General features: G+C 33.8%; 1 protein-coding gene across 1 annotated transcript in view; it reads right to left on the minus strand.

The window, feature by feature from the left end:
• REDIC1 (regulator of DNA class I crossover intermediates 1) overlaps window positions 1–20729 on the minus strand; it is a 72039-nt gene extending 51310 nt beyond the window's left edge. Inside the window, 6 exon segments of the mRNA XM_060114200.1 lie at window positions 4237–4352; window positions 6820–6999; window positions 11208–11256; window positions 11666–11798; window positions 15911–16049; window positions 20697–20729. Of these exon segments, the coding sequence (XP_059970183.1) occupies window positions 4237–4352; window positions 6820–6999; window positions 11208–11256; window positions 11666–11798; window positions 15911–16016 (584 nt within the window). The 5' untranslated portion in view covers window positions 16017–16049; window positions 20697–20729.
• Window positions 20730–21018: the final 289 nt, after the last annotated feature.

Consider the following 21018-nt stretch of genomic DNA (forward strand, 5'->3'; position numbering starts at 1 on the left):
CAAATAAATGCTGGAGAGGTTGTGGAGAAAAGGAAACCCTCCTACGCTATTGGTAGGAATGTAATTTGGTACAGCCACTCTGGAAAACAGTATGGAGGTTCCTCAAAAAACCTAAAAATATAGTTGCCATATGATCTAGCAATCCCACTCCCGGGCATATACCCAGAAAAAAATATACTTCAGAAAGATACCTGCACCCCTATATTCAGAGCAGCACTATTTACAATAGCCAAGACATGGAAACAACTTAAATGTCCACTGATGGATGAATGGATTAAGATATATATATATATATATAATGGAATATCAGTCAGCCATAAAAAAGAATAAAATAATGCCACTTGGAACAACAAGGATGGACCTAGAGATTATCACACTAAGTAAAGTAAGTCAGAAAGAGACATACCATATGATATCACTTATATGTGGAATCTAAAATATGACACAAATGAACATATCTATGAAACAGAAACAGATTCACAGACATAGAGAACAGACTGGTGGTTGCCAAAGGGGCGCTGGGGTGTGGAAAGGATTAGGAGTTTGGGATTAGTAGATGCAAACTATTATATATAGGATGGATAAACAACAAGGTCCTACTGTACAGAACAGGGCACTATATTCAATATCCTGTGATAAACCATAATGGAAAAGAATATGAAAAAGAATATATATGTGTGTGTGTGTATATATATATATATATATATATATGTATGTAGGTATATACACATATATATGTGTGTGTGTATAACTGAGTCACTTTGCTGTACAGCAGAAATTAACACAGTATAAATCAACTATACTTCAATAAAACTTAAAAAAAGGAAATAATTCCAATCACAACAGCATAAAAAGAATTAAATATGTAGGAATAAATTTAACAATGTAACCATGAGGCTTATACATTGAAAACTACTGTAAATTACTGAGAAAAATTAAAGAAGATTAAATAAAATGGAATATTATTCAGCCATAAAAAGAAAATCCTGGGCTTCCCTGGTGGCACAGTGGTTGAGAGTCCTCCTGCCGATGCAGGGGACACAGGTTCGTGCCCTGGTCCGGGAAGATCCCACATGCCACGGAGCAGCTGGGCCCATAAGCCATGGCTGCTGAGCCTGCGCGTCCGGAGCCTGTGCTCCACAACAGGAGAGGCCACAGCAGTGAGAGGCCCGTATACTGCAAAAAAAAAAATCCTTCTATTTGTGACAACATGAAAGAACATGGAGGATATTTTGCTAAGTGAAAAGTCAGACACAGAAAGACAAATACTGTATGATCTTACTTATATGTAGGCTCTAAAAAGCCAAACTCAAAAATGCAGAGAGTAGAATGGTGGTTGCCAGGGGCTGGGAAGTGAGAGAAATGGGAAATATTGGTCAAAGGGTACAAATTTCTAGTTATAAGATGAATAAATTCTGGGGATCTAGTGTACAGCATGGTGACTATAGTTCTTAATACTATATTTACACTGGAAATTTGTTAACAGAGTAGATCTTAAGTGGTCTTTCCACACATACATATAATGGTAACTATGTGAGGTGATGGATGTGTTAATTAGCTTGATTGTGGTAATCATTTCAAAATGTGTATGTATATTAAATCATCACAGTGAATACTTTAAATATACATAATTTTTAATTGTCAGTTATGTCATTAAAGCTGGAGAGAAAGAAAAACACTCTTCAAACACACTGGAAGGCTCTCTCATGTCCCTCCAAGTCCATACCTCTGAAAAGTAACCACCATTCTGATTACTGTTGCTATACATTATTTTAGCCTGTCTTTGAGCTTCATTTAAATTGAATTACACAATGGTTCTCTTTTTGTGTTGAGACTTATTCATGTTCTTGCTTGCTATTACATATATTAGCAGTCCATTCTTTTTCTTTTCCGTGTAGTATTCCATTATATGAATATTATATAATATTCTATTCTTAATGGACTTCTGGGTTAGTTGAAATTTGGGGCTATTAAGAAGAAAGCTCCTATGACATACAAAAAATCGATTAGGAGGAACGTTTCATGCTCATGGATTGGAAGAATCACTTTGTTAAAATTGTTAAATTTTATTGTTAAAATGTTAAAATTTCTCCCAAATTGATCTATAGATTCAACACAATCCCTATAAAAATCCAATTAAACTTTTTTTTCCCAAGAAACTGACCGGCTGATCCTAAAACTTATATGAAAATGCAAAGGGACATTTTTGAAAAAGAAGAACAAATTGGAGGACTAATACAAGTCCCAATTTCAAAACTTATACTAAAGCTTTAGTATACAGTGTGACAAACAAAGATAGACATGATTGATAAATAAAACAGAATTGAGATTACAGGGGAAAAAAACATATTTTTGGTCAATTAATTTTCAACAAAAGTCTCAAAGCACTCAGTGGGGAAAGTTATTCTTCTCTTTCCACAAATGCAAATGATGAAATTATATCCTTACCTCACACCATACATAAAAATTAACTAAAAAATATTAGATTGAAAACTACAAGACAGAAGAAAACATAAGAGACAATCTTCCTGGCCTTGTCTTAGGCAAAGATTTGTTAACTTTGACACCATATGCATGATTCATAAATAAAAAAATGAATAAATTTGATTTCATCAAAATTAAAACCTGTATAAAAAAGTTTGGTGTCAAAAAGACACCATTAAGAAAATGAAAAGGGTAAGCATTTCACCAAAGATACATAAATGGCTAGTAAGCACATGAAAAGATGCCAACATCATTAGTTATTAGGGAAATGCAAAATTAAAACCCCAATGAGACACCATTACATGTTGACTAGAATGATATAAATTAAAAAAAACTGATTGTACCAAGTGTTGTCAAGTATGTGTTGCAAATGGAACTCTCACTCATTGCTCACGGGAATGTAAAAATGACACAAATCACTTGGGAAAACAGTCTGTCAGTTTCTTGAAAAGTTAAACATACACCTACCATATGACCCAGCTATTCCACTTGTAGATATTTACCCAAAATAAATGAAAGCGTATGTCCAAATGAAGATTTCAGCATCAATGTTCATAGTAGCTTTATTTGGAATAGCCAAAACTGGGAGAAAAACACCCAAATGTCCATCAACAGAAGAATAAATTATGCTATGTCCATACAATGGAATACTACTCAGCAATAAAAAGAAACAGACTTATTGATACATACAATAAACAATATAGATGAATCTCAAAATAATTATGCTGAGTGAAAAAAGCTAAATGAAAAAAAGGGAGAACATATTGTGTGATGCCACTTAAAGACTAATCAATAGTGACAGAAAGCAGATCAGTAGTTGTCTTGGGACGAGAGTAAGGGATGTGAAGTGACCAGAAGAAGCGATTACAAAGGTGCCCAATAAACTACTGGAGATGATAAATAAGTTCATTATTTTTAACACAGGTCAAAACTTATTGAAGTGCACATTTCAGATAAGTTCACTTTGTTGTATGTTGATTATACGTTAATAAAGTTGTAAAAAAAATTAATCTCAGGACAAAGAGAAAACAAAAAGAACTGTTTTGTAGCTATTACAATTCTCCAGGCAAGAAGCAGTGGTTGCTTAGACTGGGATGGAACCCTTTGAGATGAAAATGTTAGTAAATAATTTTAAAGTTTATTAGAATACAGAAATGACAATACTTTGTTGGTGAAGTGTATATTGGAAGATGAAGAAAAGGAAGGAATCAAGGACAACTTTTATTTTGGCTTAAGCAGCTGAGTGAATAGTGTTGCCTTTTACTAACATGAAGAAGACTGGGGTAGGATTACAGAGTCAAGGTTTCTCACCACAATTACCAAGAGTAATTCAAACTGTTTTAACAAGTTCAATGGATTTAAAACAAATAACTAGGGTTTATATACAGACATCTAGAAAATAAAAATAAGACACTGATCAACTATCATAAATATGAAAAAGAAATTAATATGATTACGGCACAGCAAAAGAAACAAGTAATTCATGGAGATTATAAAACAGGTACAAAACACTTTGGCCCCAAATATGTTTTAAAATAAATAAATGAAAGGTAAATGTGCACATTAGAAAATAATTACTTATAAGTGTTTTAGTGAAATGGTACATTTTACTGATAGTGTTTTTTTTCTAGAAGTAATATTTAGGTCTGCTTACATTTCTAACAAAAAATATTTGTATCTATTAAAAGTTAAATTAATAATTCAAGGAAAGAATGCTAGAGATTCTTTATTACATTCAACATCTTTGCTTACCTGTTGAATCTTTCAAGTAATGGTCCAAATTGTGCTGTTGCATATGATGGACTGAAAGTATCTTGACTTTCATTTAATTTAGAAACCAAGGAATTAGAATAATTAACATTACTGAGCTGCAAAAAGAAAGGAAGAGCCTGTCAAAGTGGTAAATGTACATATATACAAGTTAAATTATTTATCACAAATGCCATTTAAGTGAACATATATATACGAAAATGTATTATTTTAGTCTAAAAGAAAGTAACTGTGTCCTAATTGAAAACAAAATAAATACTGTTATAACAATGAAAGCAATATCAGTATTTGAGTAATTATTGAAATAACAGGGTTGATACTATGGTGAGCTAAACATTTTCTCAGAGATTAAAAAAAAAGATTTAAAAAATACCCAGGGGCCTCCCTGGTGGCGCAAGTGGTTGAGAGTCCGCCTGCCGATGCAGGGGATACGGGTTCGTGCCCCGGTCTGGGAGGATCCCATATGCCGCGGAGCGGCTGGGCCCGTGGGCCATGGCCGCTGAGCCTGCGCGTCCGGAGCCTGCGCGTCCGGAGCCTGTGCTCCGCAACGGGGGAGGCCACAACAGTGAGAGGCCCGCATACCGCAAAAAAAAAAAAAAAAAATACCCAGTACACCAGGATCTTGAGTAAGTAAAAGTTAAATTTCTCTGACAAAAAATACATTATTTCTCCCAAGAAAACAGCTGTACTTATCTGTTTTTCCATTTACTGAGTAATTTTATACTGCTACTTTAATATTTCCAAATATCAATATCATTGAATACAAAATGGGGAAAGTGTTGGAAGACTATTGTGAAAAGCAGTTGAGATAATCCATTTATTAATGTGGAAAGTACCATATAAATATATTATATTGGCTCAGCACTAATCTATCCAGCAATAATAGTTTATATCTGTGGTATATATTTATCTACAAGTCATCAAACATAGAAATGACGAGTCCAAAGACAATCAGTGACAGAAATAGGAAAAAAAGAGGGGGAGACAAAAAGAGATACTGAAAGTCTTAAAAAAAAAAAGGACTGAAGTGAGGGAGAGCTGAAAATAAAGTCTGATAATACTTCTCACATCTCAGCCTCAGAGAGACAGTGACAGAGATGCAGAGACAAAGGTGCATCCCTTGAACTCAGAAACAAATCAAAAGAGAAGGGAATATTATATATGGGCTCAAATACTACTTCTCTAGGGAAGTGAGAAGTGAGCCCCAGACCACTTTTTTTTCTAACATGTTTTTTCAACTCATTTTCTTTTGTATCATATAATTTCATTTTAATTCTTCTCACTTTTCTTGAAATCCCTCCAAATAAACTATTAAATACTTCATTAAAAGGTCATAATGTGACAATATGCCTTGGACAGGACATTAAACTCTCTTTTTCTCTTCTGTCATATTAAGAATAACATTATTTACCCCTCTGATTATCTAATCACTAATCTGCAGTCTATAAGTAGGAGATTACAGAGCATTTCATTCTCTAGCCTATAAACTATTTCACAGAATAACGATGAGTTATAAGCTGATCTAGGATGCAAGTTTTAGTCTTATAAAATACAAACTGAATGGGTACTTGGATGTTTTTCACTGCATCTTTCAAAAATTATTGGGTGCTCAAATTAAAAAGGCTAACACATATCACTGAAACATAATACTTCATTTTCTCTCTTCTGAAAAACAGAAAACATACTTTAATAAAATTGAATCATGTTATATATTATATATAACTATAATATAGCATGATATATAACTATAATTTATAAATTTATAATTATAAATTAATTTAAAAATAACTACATAAACATGGCATAAAACTACTGCATGCTAAAAATGGGAGAAATTCAAAACTAAATATTCCTGTTAATAAGACAGTGTTTATATAACCATTTTCCTATCATTATACATTAGTAATCTTTAATAATTTTATTTTTAAACTCTATATAAATTTAATAAAAAATTATTTCTTGGTATGTTCTATGGCAGATATATTTCAGAATTTTAAATTTTGGACATTTTCGTATTTTTACTTTAGAGCACAATGATTGAACAATATTTTAGCACTATACATCTTTATATAAATATATTTGTATAATTATAATTGAAGTGCATATAACCAGTTGTCATCTGACAAATCATAAAAAGAATCAAGCCATCACAACTCATACTTTAACAGGCTACTATGATATCACTGAGATTATGTACTGTTATTCACAAGAGCCTTTCCATAACATGTCTACCGGGCCACCATGACATCACCAACTAGCTGTTTACTGTGATTACAATGATACTACTATATAACACACTGAACGATTTTCAATTTCACTATCAATTTTATAAAAAATGATGTTTTTCAAAGATTTTTAAAGAACACTCCAGTTTTTCATAATCTTCTACAGTGCAGAGAATTAAGTTTTTGACATTTGAGGAACTATTACACTTAATTTATATGTTATTTTAGCTATATCTATAGCAATTCACAACTAATATTTTTAAATCTATAAAAAGAGAAAGGAATATATCATAAAAATATAATAATATCAAAATGCTAAGAACTCGTGATCCAAAGATACCTGCTTCTCTTCATATGCAACTTTCTGAAGACTAGGTGCTATTCTGGGAATTAAACTTAGTTTTGTAATATTTCTATTGGAAGATAATTCAGCTGAAAAAGATGGTAGAATGAAACTGCAGTTTTCTGTTCTGTTGAATTGAGGTTCAAACATTCTATATGAGCCCATGACTTGTGATGACTATTTGAAAGAAGATACAATCATTTGATTTGCCAAAATGTAAAAACCAGAGAAGATGAAAGTGAAAATAGAAGTGCAAAAAGATCATGGGTTGCAGAAAAAGTCCCAAGGAAAGGCAAGCCCATCAGTAATGGACAAGACTTATTAAGACAAGAGAGGTTATCAATTAAGATTATACTTAAGAGCTCCTTTTCATTTGCCTTTATCACACTTGGTCCCCTCCATCCTCAAGCCCCATTCTCCTACATGCCATCTCCTAAAGACGGGAAACCTGAGTTTCATTAACCCACATTACAAGTGAAAAGATTTTCAAGAGATTTTAGTATCACTGTTGTTACCTTTCTCTAGCATAATTTTAGCAATTCAAAGGAAAGAAAGGGTAATTAATAATATAGCCTTAGACCTTAATATTTCAAGCTTTAATCACAATCTGTGCATTTTCTAATTCATTAAAATTTTATTTGCTAAAAGTAGTTCTAAGAGGGAAGTTTATAGTGATACAAGCTTACCTCAGGAAACAAGAAAAACCTCGAACAACCTAACCTTACACCTGAAGCAACTACAGAGAGAAGAACAAACAAAACCCAAAGTTAGTAGAAGGAAAAAAAATCATAAAGATCAGAGCAGAAATAAATGGGATAGAGACCAAGAAAACAATAGAAAAGATCAATGAAATTAAAAGCTGATCCTTTGAAAAGATAAACAAAATTGATAAACCTTTAGCCAGACTCATAAAGAAAAAGGGGAGAGCACCCAAAGCAATAAGATTAGCAATGAAAAAGAAGTTACAACCAACACCACAGAAATACAGAGGACCATAAGAGACTGCTACAAACAACTATATGCCAAGAAAATGGACAACCTAGAAGGAATGTACAAATTCTTAGACAGGTACAATCTTCCAAGACTGAGCCAAGAAGAAACAGAAAATATGACAGACCAATCATAAGTACTGAAATTGAATCTGTGATTTAAAAACTCCCAACAAACAAAAGTCCAGGACCAGATGACTTAACAGGAGAATCCTGCCAAATATTTAAAGACGGGTTAACATCTACCCTTCCACAACTATTCCAAAAAATTGCAAAGAAAGGAACACTTCGAACTCATTCTATGAGGCCACCATCACCCTGATACAGAAACCAGACAAAGATACCTCCAAAAAAGAAAATTACAGGCCAATATCACTGATGAACTTAGATACAAAAATCCTCAACAAAATATTGGCAAATCGAATCCAACAATACATTAAAAGGATCATACACCATGATCAAGCAGGATTTATACCAGGGATGCAAGGATTTTTCAATATCCACAAATTAATCAGTGTGATACACCACATTAACAAACTGAAGAATAAAAACCATATGATCATCTCAATAAATACAGAAAAAGGTTTTGATAAAATTCAACATCCCTTTATGATAAAAAACTCTCCAGAAAGTGGTCATAGAGGGAACATACTTCAACATAATAATGGCCATATATGACAAACCCACAGATAACATCATACTCAACAGTGAAAAGCTGAAAGCATTTCCTCTAAGATCAGGAACAAGACAAGAATGTCCACTCTTGTGGACACAGTTTCTGTCTTTTTTTTTTAAGTTCCAAACATAAGCTATATCATATGATATTTATTCAACACAGTTTTAGAAGTCCTAGCCATGGCAATCAGAGAAGAAAAAGAAATAAAAAGGAATCCAAACTGGAAAACAGGAAATAAAACTGTCACTGCACATGACATGACACTATACATAGAAAATCCTAAAGATGCTACCAGAAAACTACTAGAGCTCATCAGTGAATTCAGTAAAGTTGCAGGATACAAAATTAATACATAGAAATCTGTTCCATTTCTGTAGGCTAACAATGAAAGATCAGAAAGAAAAATTAAGGAAATAATCCCATTTACCATCGCATTACAAAGATTAAAATATCTAGGAATAAACCTACCTAAGGAGACCTGTACTCTGAAAACTGTAAGACACTGATGAAGGAAACTCAAGGTGACACAAACAGTTGGGAAGAAACACCATGTTCCTGGATTGGAAAAATTAATGTTGTTAAAATGACTGCACTGTCCAAGGCAATCTACAGATTCAATGCCATCCTTACCAAATTACCAATGGAATTTTTCACAGAATTAGAACAAAATTTTTTAAAATTTGTATGGAAACACAAAAGACCCCAAACAGCCAAAGCAATCTTGAGAAAGGAAAACAGAGCTGGAGTAATCAGGCTCCCTGACTTCAGACTACAAAGCTACAGTAATCAAAACATATGGTACTGGCACAAAAACAGACATATAGATCAATGGAACAGGATAGAAAGCCCAGGCACCTATGGCTAATTAATCTATGACAAAGGAGGCAAGAATATACAATGGAGAAAAGGCAGTCTCTTCAATAAGTGGTGCTGGGGAACCTGGACAGCTACATGTAAAAGAATGAAATTACAACATTCTCTAATACAATGTAAAAAATAAACTCAAAATGGATTAAAGACCTAAATGTAAGATTGGATACTGTAAAACTCCTAGAGGAAAACATAGGCAGAACACTCTTTGACATAAATCACACCAATATCTTTTTGGAGCCATCTCTTGGAATAATGGAAATAAAACCAAAAATAAACAAATTGGATCTAATTAAACTTAAATGCTTTTGCAGCAAAGGAAACCATAAAAAAATCAAAAGACAACCTACAGAATGGGAGAAAATATTTGCAAGTGATGCAACTGATGAGTGATTAATTTCCAAAATATACAAACAGCTCATACAACTCAACAGCAAAAAAAACCAAATAACCTATCAAAAACTGGGTAGTAGATCTAAATAGACATTTCTCCAAAGACATACAGGTAGACAAAAGACACATGAAAAGATGCTCAACATTGCTAATTATTTGAGAAATGAAAATCAAAACTACAATGAGGCATCACCCCAGCACTGGTCAGAATGGCCATTAAAAAGTCTACAAACAATAAATGCTGGAGAGGGTGTGGAGAAAAGGGAACCCTCCTACACACTGTTGGTAGGAATGTAAATTGATACAGCCACTTTGGAGAACAGTATGAAGGTTGCTTAAAAACTAAAAATAGAGCTACCCTATGATACTGCAATCCTACTCCTGGGCATATATCTGCGGAAAACCATAATTCGAAAAGATACATGCACCCAAATGTTCTTTGCAGCACTATTTACAATAGCTGAGATGTGGAAGCAACCTAAATGTCTACCAATAGATGAATGGATAAAGAAGATGTGGTTTATAGTTACAATGGAATATTACTCAGCCATAAAAAAAGAATGAAATAATGTATTTTGCAGCCACATGGATAGACCTAGAGATTAACAGACTAAGTGAAGTCAGACAGAGAGACAAATATCGTATGATATAGCTTATATGTGGAATTTTTAAAAAAAGATACAAATGAACTTATCTACAAAACAGAAATAGACCCACAGACATAGAAAACAAACTTACAGTTACCAAAGTGGAAAGGAAGGGGGGGATAAATTAAGAAGTTGGAATTAATGTATACATACTAGTATATACAGAATGGATAATCAACAAGTCCTACTGTAGAGCACAGAAAAATACACTCAATATTTTGTAATAACCTATAAGGGAAAAGAATCTGAAAGAGAATATATATATATACACATACATACATATATATATATATAACTAAATCACTGTGTTGTACACCTGAAACTAACATGACATGCAAATCAACTATACTTCAATTTAAAAAAATAAAAATGTTTAAATTAAAAATTATTTGCTAAAAAATAATCATTTGCAATATTTTAAAAAATAATCTTAGGAACAATGTGAATATTGAAAATCACAATTTGATGTAAAATAAAATAATCTGATCACTATGTTTGAAGAGATGAATTGCTCGATGATCACATGAACCCAAAGTAGGAATCTCCAAATGAATTATCCTTTGCAGTCTGTCAGTAACAAGCAGAATCAAATATTATGCACACGTAGGCCTAGTCTACCTTACCAGAACTCCAAATTGTTTCTCATAAGCAATCAGTTAAAATATTCTTAATGTATAGGTTCCTTACATTAAAAACTTTTAAAAGAATAATTTTAAGGACTATAATTTTCTCCAGTATTTGAAAAATTTGTATCATTTGGTGGCATGTCACAATTGTCAAAATAATTAATAAAATTAAAAAAAAACTCACCTGAACTGGATCAAATTCTTCCTTGGTGCTTAGTCTTTGATAGTATATAGTAACAAAAATAAAATTTTAAGGTTAAAAATATAGCTGGCAATAAAATTGACCATCTTTTTATATCTACTTAAAATTCATACTATTCTACACAAATACTTGAAAACATATGGAACTCTAAGTAACTCTCTTCATTCCAGGGTTATGATATTACTGAGTTTTCTAAAAATTATATTATTACAAGAGAGACATTTTTATGATAAAGAAAGTGAAACTGTGTACAAAAAACTCAGCGTGGACATCTGGTCATCTGATAAAGGTCTTAATAGTTTAATAATATTATAACAGCCAAACAAATAAAAACTGAAGCTTAGAAGGATAAATTCTTTGTACATTTTCCAATGAATAAAAAGAGTGTAAATAATGACCCAGTTAAATACCTAATAATATACAACTTAGCTAAAACCTACTTGTTTTCTACATCATCAATGCAGAGGTTAGATGGTACAGAGGGAGGCGACATTGGAAGTTCTATATCATGCTTTCTTAGGGGCATTTTTATGTCTCTATTCATATTCACGTGGATTGGTTTTCTCACAGTTTCTATAATGAAAATAATTACAATTACAATTTATAAAAATTTATAAGAATAATAAAATCTTTTAAAAGCATTGTTTGATATACTATGTTCATTAAATAAATGTACATTTTAGAAATTTACTGAAACCACCTATATTCTATTGATATATATGCTAGAAGTCATTACAATACTATCAGTAAGTCAAATCATCTCTTTTTCTTCATCATCTTATATATTCCTCCTGAAAGAGGCTCTACTCACTTCTACTTTTTTCTTCCTCCAAGACTTCCCTGACCCCCAGACTATATCAGATGTTGTCTGATACATTCCCATAGCGCTATATAAGTTCTCTATTATAGCACTTACTATAGTTTGTAGTACTTGATTAACTCTATTTCCCTCACTAGATTTTTAAACTTTATAGAGCAGAATCCTTGTCTCTCTTTATAGAAGAAGTCTCTATTTTGTCTGTTCAGTACTTTTGACAACTCTTCTTTTCTGTGAAATGCTTTTACACATGCACCAACTATGTAGTTCTAGTGGAGACTTTTTATGTTATAAAACCCTGCCTTTCTGGAAAAAATAATGGGTACTCATCTGACCCAAGAAGAATTAATAATTGTTCCCTCTGGTTATAAGTAATTCCTCCATGGCAGCGTGGATGGGACGGGAGCCTGGGGGAGAATGGATACATGTATATGTAGGTTTGAGTCGCTTTGCTGTTCACCTGAAACTGTCACAACATTGTTAACCGGCTACACTCCAGTATAAAATAAAAAGTTAAAAAAATAAGTAATTGTTCCAGTGCTGGGCCCTGGCACCAGTAGGGCAAGGCAACATCCCTCCAGTGGAATTTTTTAAAGTTCAGAACTAGAGAAACAAATCTCAGTATTTCCCTGGTAGCAAAACTAGGAGAGATGAGCAATATTAGTTTTTTAAGGTAATGGGTTTTTTTTGTTTGTTTTGTTTTTTTTGCAGTACACGGGCCTCTCACTGCTGTGGCCTCTCCCGTTGCGGAGCACAGGCTCCGGACACACAGGCTCAGCGGCCATGGCTCACGGGCCCAGCCGCTCCGCGGCATGTGGGATCCTCCCAGACCGGGGCACAAACCCGTTTCACCTGCATCGGCAGGCAGACTCTCAACCACTGCACCACCGGGGAAGCCCCTAAGGTAATGTTTTAAGCCTCAATGATGAAGACAGTCTGAGAGAATGAAGCTAATATCTGAAGTGAGAAAGAATCTTGGCTGTATTCAAGTCCCTGATTCAAGCAGTCTCTGAGGCCCGGCTGCACCACAGCCCTTCCTTTTAGTTAAGTGCCTTGGTCCATTCAAGGCTGCTGTAACAGAATACCATAGTCTGGGTGGATTATAAACAACAGAAATTTATTTCTCAGTCTGGAGGCTGTGAAGTCCAAGATCAAGGCGCTGGCAGATGTGGTGTCTGGTGAGGGCCTGCTTCCTGTTTCACAGACAGCCATCTTCTCACTGTGCCTTCAGATGGTAGAAAGGGAGAGAGAGCTCTCTGGGGTCTCTTTAATAAGGGTATGATGCTATCCATGAGGGCTCCACCCTCATGACATTATCACCTCCTAAATGTCCCTCCTGAACCATCACATTAGGGATTAAGATTTCAACATATGAGTTTGGAGGGGGGGGGACACAAACATTCAGTTCACAACATTAAATAAGTATATATTTTTAAATGTCTGTTGTTTGCAGCCATGAGTCCTCACTAATAAAGTCTTGCTTTTGTAGGAGAGTAAAAATATCTCTATCCTCTACCTTTCTAAACTCCCAGCTGGGGCCCCTGTAACAAAACAGGGATTAACAAGAGGAAAGCATACAAATTTACTTAATATAGGTTTTACATAGCAAACTTCAAAAGAAAATGAAGATCCAAAGAAGTGTTTAAACCTGAGCATTTTAATGCTAGGTTTGATGAACAATGGAAAGTCATGAAGAATGTGATAGGACAAAAAAAGGGTATGAGCAAAGTGTAGTAAACTGGGGAAAACAGCAGTCCTGTTCATTTAGATTCCTCTCAGTGCTCCTCTGTCTGGAGATAAAGATGTTCCTTTCCTCCAGGTATAGGGTACCTCTCACATGAGAATCCTTCCTGCACATGCTGCTTCTCAAATTCCTTCAGCTTAAAATATTCAAAATGCCAAGGTGCCATATTTTGGGGTATCGTGTCCCAACCTTGTCACTTTCTATTCTATTCCCAGCATCCAACACAATACTTATGGTAGGTATTCAGTAAACATATGTTGAATGCATAAGTGAAAAGAAAGTAAGGGAGAAAGAAAATACATAAAGATGAATTCATCATCGGACAGCGCATGCAAGAGAACAAAACTGGAACCTTATCTTACACCGTACACAAAAATCAACTCAAAATGGATTAAAGCCTTAATTATAAGACCTGAGGGACTTCCCTGGCGTTCCAGTAGTTAAGACTCTGCACTCCCAGTGCAGGGGGTAAGGGTTCGATCCCTGGTCTGGGAACTAAGATCCCGCATGCCACACAGCATGGCCAAAAAAAAAAAAAAAAAAAGTAAAAATTATAAGACTCGAAACCATAAAACTCCTAGAAGAAAACATAAAGGTTAAGCTCCTTGACATCCATCTTGGCAATGAGTTTTTGGATTTGACAGCAAAACAAAGGCAACTAAAGCAAATATAAACAAGTGAGACTACATTAAACTAAAAAGCTACTGCACAGCAAAAGAAACCATCAACAAAATGAAAAGGCAACCTATGGAATGGGAGAAAATATTTGCAAATCATGTATCTAATAAGGGGTTAATATCCACCGTATATAAAGAACTCACATAACTCATTAGCAAAAAAATAAACAATCTAATTCAAAAATGGGCAGAGGACCTGAATAGACATTTTTCCAAAGACATATAAATGGCCAACAGATGCTCAACATCACTAATCATCAGCAAAATGCAAATCAAAACCACAATAAGATATCTTCTCATACCTGTCAGAAGGACTATTATCAAAAAGAGAAGAGATAACAAGTGTTGACAAGAATGTGGAGAAAAGGGAACCCTTGTGCACTGTAGAATCTTAAAAAAAAAATGTAGAATCACTTACATGTAGAATCTTAAAAAAAAAATGTCAAACTCATAGAAACACAGAGTAGAAAAGTGGTTTCCAGGGGCTGGGGACTGGAGAGTAGGGGAAATAGGGAGAGGCTGGTAAAAGGGCACAAACTTTGAGCTGTATGATGATTAAGGTCTGAAGATCTAGTGTAAAATGTGGTGACTATAGTTGATAACACTGTATTATATAAGTGAAGAAAATAAAAGGTAAATTCAACAAACAGATTTACAACAAAAGCTTTTATTCCCAAAGTCCATGAATAATGTATTTACTTTTACTACAGTAAAAGTTTTTTACTTGTGTAAACTGCCATCTGTGGAGGGAGAAACAAAAATGGCAGAGAAAGGAAAAGAGGGGATACTAAGAACAGTATGATCAATTTCTATCCATCATTTATGAACTCTCTTACTTCTTTAAGCTCTCATTTTAGCATTTATTTTAAAAATTAAATATCAGACACAAGTTCCCTTCAGAGAGAAAAAACATAATCTGATTAAACTTTTTATTTACTTAAAGAATCAAAGTGCATGCAAAAAGGAATTTTATTTTGAAGTATTAGACTACCATAGTTAATACCCCAGGAATGCCTACGAAATTATTCAGATTGCGAGATAGGAAACTGATCATTGAGACAAAAATCCTTTCAGCTCTTCCTTTCAAACAAATTCTCTAAATAGTATAAGATAGTAAATACATTTATTTCCTTCTCTTTGGCTAAACTTTGATAACTATCTGCTTAGACAGAATAATGTAATAACTGAAACAGCTGCACTGTAATAAGTCTAGCCATACCTTAAAAAATTAATTTTATATAACACTTAACCTAAAAATAAAAGTAAATGGATTAAACAACAACAGATTTTAAGCAAAAATTAACAAATCTTGTTTAACCAGGCAACCAAGTTTTAAAATTAGTTTACTTTCCACATCCTTTGAGTTCTAAAATTACACTTATTAGAGAACTAAATCTTATAATCACATCAGAATCAAAACAAAATGGTATTAGAAAAACTTACTTACCAGGTGTTTTCTTCTGGCAAGATATCTGATTTACCATATACAGATTAAGGAGGTCTAAACTGACAGTAGAATTTTTGACAGGGGATGAAACTCCCAGTAATTCCATTTTTGATTTTAACCTTTTCTTTTCAAAATATTCCTAAAGGAATTATAAAAAGTTATTGCAGCAACTATATGGTTTCAGGCAGAATCATAAATAATAAAAAGCAATAATACAATCAAGTAATTGACTTGATTTTTTTTTTTTTTTTTTTTTTTTGCGGTATGTTGTGGCCTCTCCCGTTGCGGAGCACAGGCTCCGGACGCGCAGGCTCAGCGGCCATGGCCCACGGGCCCAGCCGCTCTGTGGCATGTGGGATCTTCCCGGACCGGGGCACGAACCTGTGTCCCCCACATCGGCAGGCGGACTCTCAACCACTGCGCCACCAGGGAAGCCCTTGACTTGATATTTTTATATTCTTGTGACACACACTTTATATGTTTACAAATTAAAATCAGTCATGATAACTTGCAGTTTGCCTAAAGAGTCTAAATTTCACAGCCTCTTATAATCTTTCTTTTGTTAAATGTAATACTTTTAAAACAGAACTTTACAGGTATCAAAATTATCTGAATGTAGAAAGCTTTTAAAAATCTGATAAAACAAATCTGACAGGCTACAAATTTGTTTTTCTACAAAGTGTGCTATTCTATAGATATAAAAATCCTTAAAGATATTCTCAGCTGGGTGCCATTAAAAGTCAGCTGAGATGAGAAGGGGGGGAATCAGCTATGTGAGAAATAATCTGCAACCAAAGCCAATTTAATTCCCTTTGTTATACCTCCATGACTATAATTTTTTTTAAACCAGACTTGTACATAATTATCTTTTATCATCCAGCATTTATTCTCTTCTTGGTTGTCTGAACTTAATTATTCTTCCTTATCTTCATTCCTTTCTTTCAGATTATATCCTTAATTTACCAAGTTCAAAGGGATTTATTTGTTTAAAACTTATTTATTGAGCAACTACTATGTATTAACACTATAACAAATTGTGAAAACATCTTCTCTTCCATTAATAATTCATAATACACTGCCATAAACATGATTATGTGAGATATCAAAAATGAGGAAGGTCCAAGATGGCAAAAAAACTAAAGAGGAAGTATCGCTTTTCCAAGAAATTAAAGCTCTTTCACATTAACCTTTCAGAATATCATTAATTATAATAGACTTTCATACTGTAGACTTAGACTTAAGATTGTAAAAAACTTGTAAGAATTGTAAGAAACTTACCAGTTCTCAAGCAACAAAGTAAATGTCATGTTGTTATGCAAAATTAACTGTAGATAAACATATCTGTTTATAATTTGTTTCAGTGATTTGCAATCCCAAATTGGACTTAAATGTCTTAGAAAAGATCACACTATGGTTCAGCGATGAAATGACAGTACCTTTAGGATGTAAATATTTTTTCCCTTGAAAAAACTGACTATGGATCTTACAATTAATGATATCTTAGAATTAAGATGTTATTTCTTAAGGCAGTATACTTTGTGATGAATAAGACTATGGTGAGAGAGACAGTGACACAAATAATTACAACACAATGTAATAGGAGATTTTATAGGATCTACCCCAAAAGGGTAGTCAACCTGTGGGTAGGTGGTGGGAGGTCAGGCAGAGGAGGAGAGGGAAGGTTTCTTATGAAATTATTTCTAAGGTAGATGGATGAGTCAAGAGTAAGCCAGAGGACAGAAATATAAGGTTCTAGGAATAAGGAAGAACAGTACAACAACTATCTACAAAGCAAGTAAGTCTTTATTTCAGGGGACACGGTGCTGAAGAGAATGGATCCTCATACTCTAGATATCATGATAGCCTCTAATCTTTGTGTTCCCAGAAAGAACAAAGGCATGTGACTAACTGATTTACCTGACAAGGTTAGGCTCAATTTTTCTATCAAGTTTCATTCGGTAGACCCAAATAGAAAATTATTATAAGATAATTAGAAAACCTCAGGAAATAATCAATTTTTAACTTGATAATAGCCATTTAAAAGAAGCAGCTAGAGAGACAGGAATAGAATCTGGAGAATGTGTTAAAGAAAGCAAGGTAAGAGCTTGTTTCAAGATAAAGGGAGTGTGCAGTTCTCCAAATGGAGACTGTCCACTTTATGAAGTGTTGAATGGTTTGTTTATATCTCACACACCTACAAAAAGAAAAGATGGAGGTAATGGTAAACTGCAGGAGATAATGACATATTAAAGTAAGTTGGACTGAAAAATATCCTTTGAATTGAACAACATGAAGTTCAATTTCAGCATTAGCAAGAGCTGTATAGTGGAGTGTTCTGAGAAGTGAACGGGAGGTAAGTGGGAAGGGGCATAGCAGAAAAGGGAAAGGATCCAGAGAGAGCTTTTACTTGTTTCAACAGGAGAGAACTGAGTATGTATGATATTGATGCAAAACCTCCAGTTGACCCAGAATGGTTGAAGATACAAGAAAGGGGTGAAGTAACTGATGCAGTGAGGTCCCTGAGAAAGCAGAAGTAAATGGAATCCAGATCACAGATAGAGAGACCTTGACAAAAGGAAACTACTTCCTTAGTTACAGGAAGGAAAGAGAAGATGGGTGAAGATATAAGATGGTTTATAGAACTGGTGATAGGAATTTCAGATAATTCTCATCTGATAGCTTCTATCTCCTTTGAAATATGAGACACGGTCATCTAATGAGTATGAAGTGATAAAGAACAGGGTTGGGGAAGAGAGGCTTGAGGAGACAAAGGAAGGTATGACATTTTCAAAGAATAAGAAAGTGACATGACTAGAGATTAATACTTTGGGAAAGGGCCATGAGTCTTTTTCTTTCTTATAAATATTCAAAAGAATGATCCAAATAGAGTTAGATTATTTTTTGAAAAATAGTCTGGGGACAGATTACATTCATAGATTATTTAGTTATTGAGTGCCTATGTTACACACAATTCTAGGCACAGGAGATACAGAATGAATAAAAGTGATAAGATCCTTTTTTTATGAATATATGTTAACAGGGGGTGGGGGAAGAGAACAGAATCAACCAATTTATAAGAAAATACCAGACTTTGAAAAGAGTGATGAATAAGAGAGAGTACTGAAGAGAGAGTAACTGGAGGGTGGGGAGCTATTTAGATATAGTGATCAGAGAAAGCCAGTCTAAGAGATACTTCAGCTGAGACCCAAGATTGATAAGCCAGACATAAAACTATCTCAAGGGAGAATATTCCAGAGAAAGGGAAGAAGAGTGGCAGAAGGAGGCTCAGTGTGGTTGAAATACAATGAACAATAGGGCGAGTAGTAAAAAATAAGGTCAGAGAAGCAGGCAGCATGCAGAACCTTCAGGTCCTCTTAGATATGTTTAAATCAGATTTATTCTAAAAGCAATGAAAAGTAATTGAGGCTTTTAAGCAGGGAAATGATAAATTCTGGCTTGTGTTTAAAAAACATACTAACTGCTGTGTGAAGAATAGAATACAAAAGAGTAAAAAAAAAAGCAAAAAAAAAATTTTGATAAATTCAATGACATTAAAAGTAAGAACTTTCCTTCAAAGATATCATTAAGAAAGTAAAAATAAAAGCTATGGAGTACACATATAACTGACAAAGAATTCCTAAATGTATAAAGACACAGTAAGAAAAAGACAAAGAACCCAAGGAAAAAAATTTTTAAATACTTGGAAAAGCACCTCATTAAACAGAAAACCTGGAGACACAAGAGGGAAGAGACATGGGGATATATGTATATGTATAGCTGATTCACTTTGTTATAAAACAGAAACTAATACACCATTGTAAAGCAATTATACTCCAATAAAGATGTTAAAAAAAAACCCAAAACAGAAAACCTGAATGAAAAGATAGTCAGCTTCATTAGTAATCAAGAAAATACAAGTTAAACTTACAATAAGGTATCATTTCACTGAGTTAACAAATATCCTGCTTACATCATAATCACTCCCTTGCTTTTCTTTAAATTTTACTACCTTTGAACATATTTTTACTGTTTTGGAACTTTTTGTAAATGGAATCTCACTGCTGGTATTCTTCTGTGAGTTGCTTCCCTTGCTCAACGTTCTGTTTCTGAGATTCATCTACATTAATTACATTCACATGATACATTTCATGGCTATACCATTACTTGGGTAGGCCACAATTTGCTTAACCATTCTACTGATCCTGAAGGTTTGGGCGCTCCCTTTTCTCTCCCCTGTACCCTGTCCTTCTTCTTCCTCTCTTTCTCCTTCTCTCTTTCTTTCTTTCTTTCTTTTTTTTTTTTTTGTTTGCTACTTAACAACAACAATTCAAACAAGCATGTACATAAAGTGCACTTGTGGAAGTTTCTCTGGGATATATACTGCTCAGTTGCAAGGCATATACATGCTCAACTTTACTATGTAATACAATCAGTGTAATAATTTTAAAAAAACACTAAAAAATGTAGGAAATAGGTTATAAGGTCATTATAGTTCTCTGGGCAATAAATGATAATGATGTGGATCAAGGGGCTAACAGTACAGTTAGTGAGAAGTGATCAGACTTGGGATATATTGGAACTAGATGACAACAAGAATCAACATGATCCTTAACTCTCTGCCTGAGCAAAATGGGTAGCTAATTAAGCTATCTACAAGAAGGAAGAAGACTAAAGAAAGATGGTCTTCCAGTTTCACTCAGGTGAATTTATCAACCTTGGAAAACTGTTCCAAAAGATTACTGTTCTCATAAGGCTATGAGACACAATAAAAATATTTTTTCTTTACCTTTTGCTTTCTCCTTTCCTGCTTGATCAGAACTCTGGTCCTGAAAAGGGAAGCATGATAAAACATATAATGATTAAAGAAACAGTCTCTAAAACAATTGCCATTTTAGCTGAATTGAAGACTTGGAATTAAAATCTAAAAGTTTAGTGACAACTGTGAAAATGTTCTTAAATTATTTGTAAAGTATATATACTGCTTCACAAAATTTTCCCAGATAGAAAATCCAAGAACTAATAAAAAAGGCTCTAGACCTATGATGAATAATTAAGCATAAAATAAACCTGTTATAAAAAAACAAAATAAGTAGAGAAATAAATACACT

Source organism: Mesoplodon densirostris, chromosome 11 (genome assembly GCF_025265405.1).
Source record: "Mesoplodon densirostris isolate mMesDen1 chromosome 11, mMesDen1 primary haplotype, whole genome shotgun sequence".
In the NCBI taxonomy this organism is placed as follows: domain Eukaryota; kingdom Metazoa; phylum Chordata; class Mammalia; order Artiodactyla; family Ziphiidae; genus Mesoplodon; species Mesoplodon densirostris.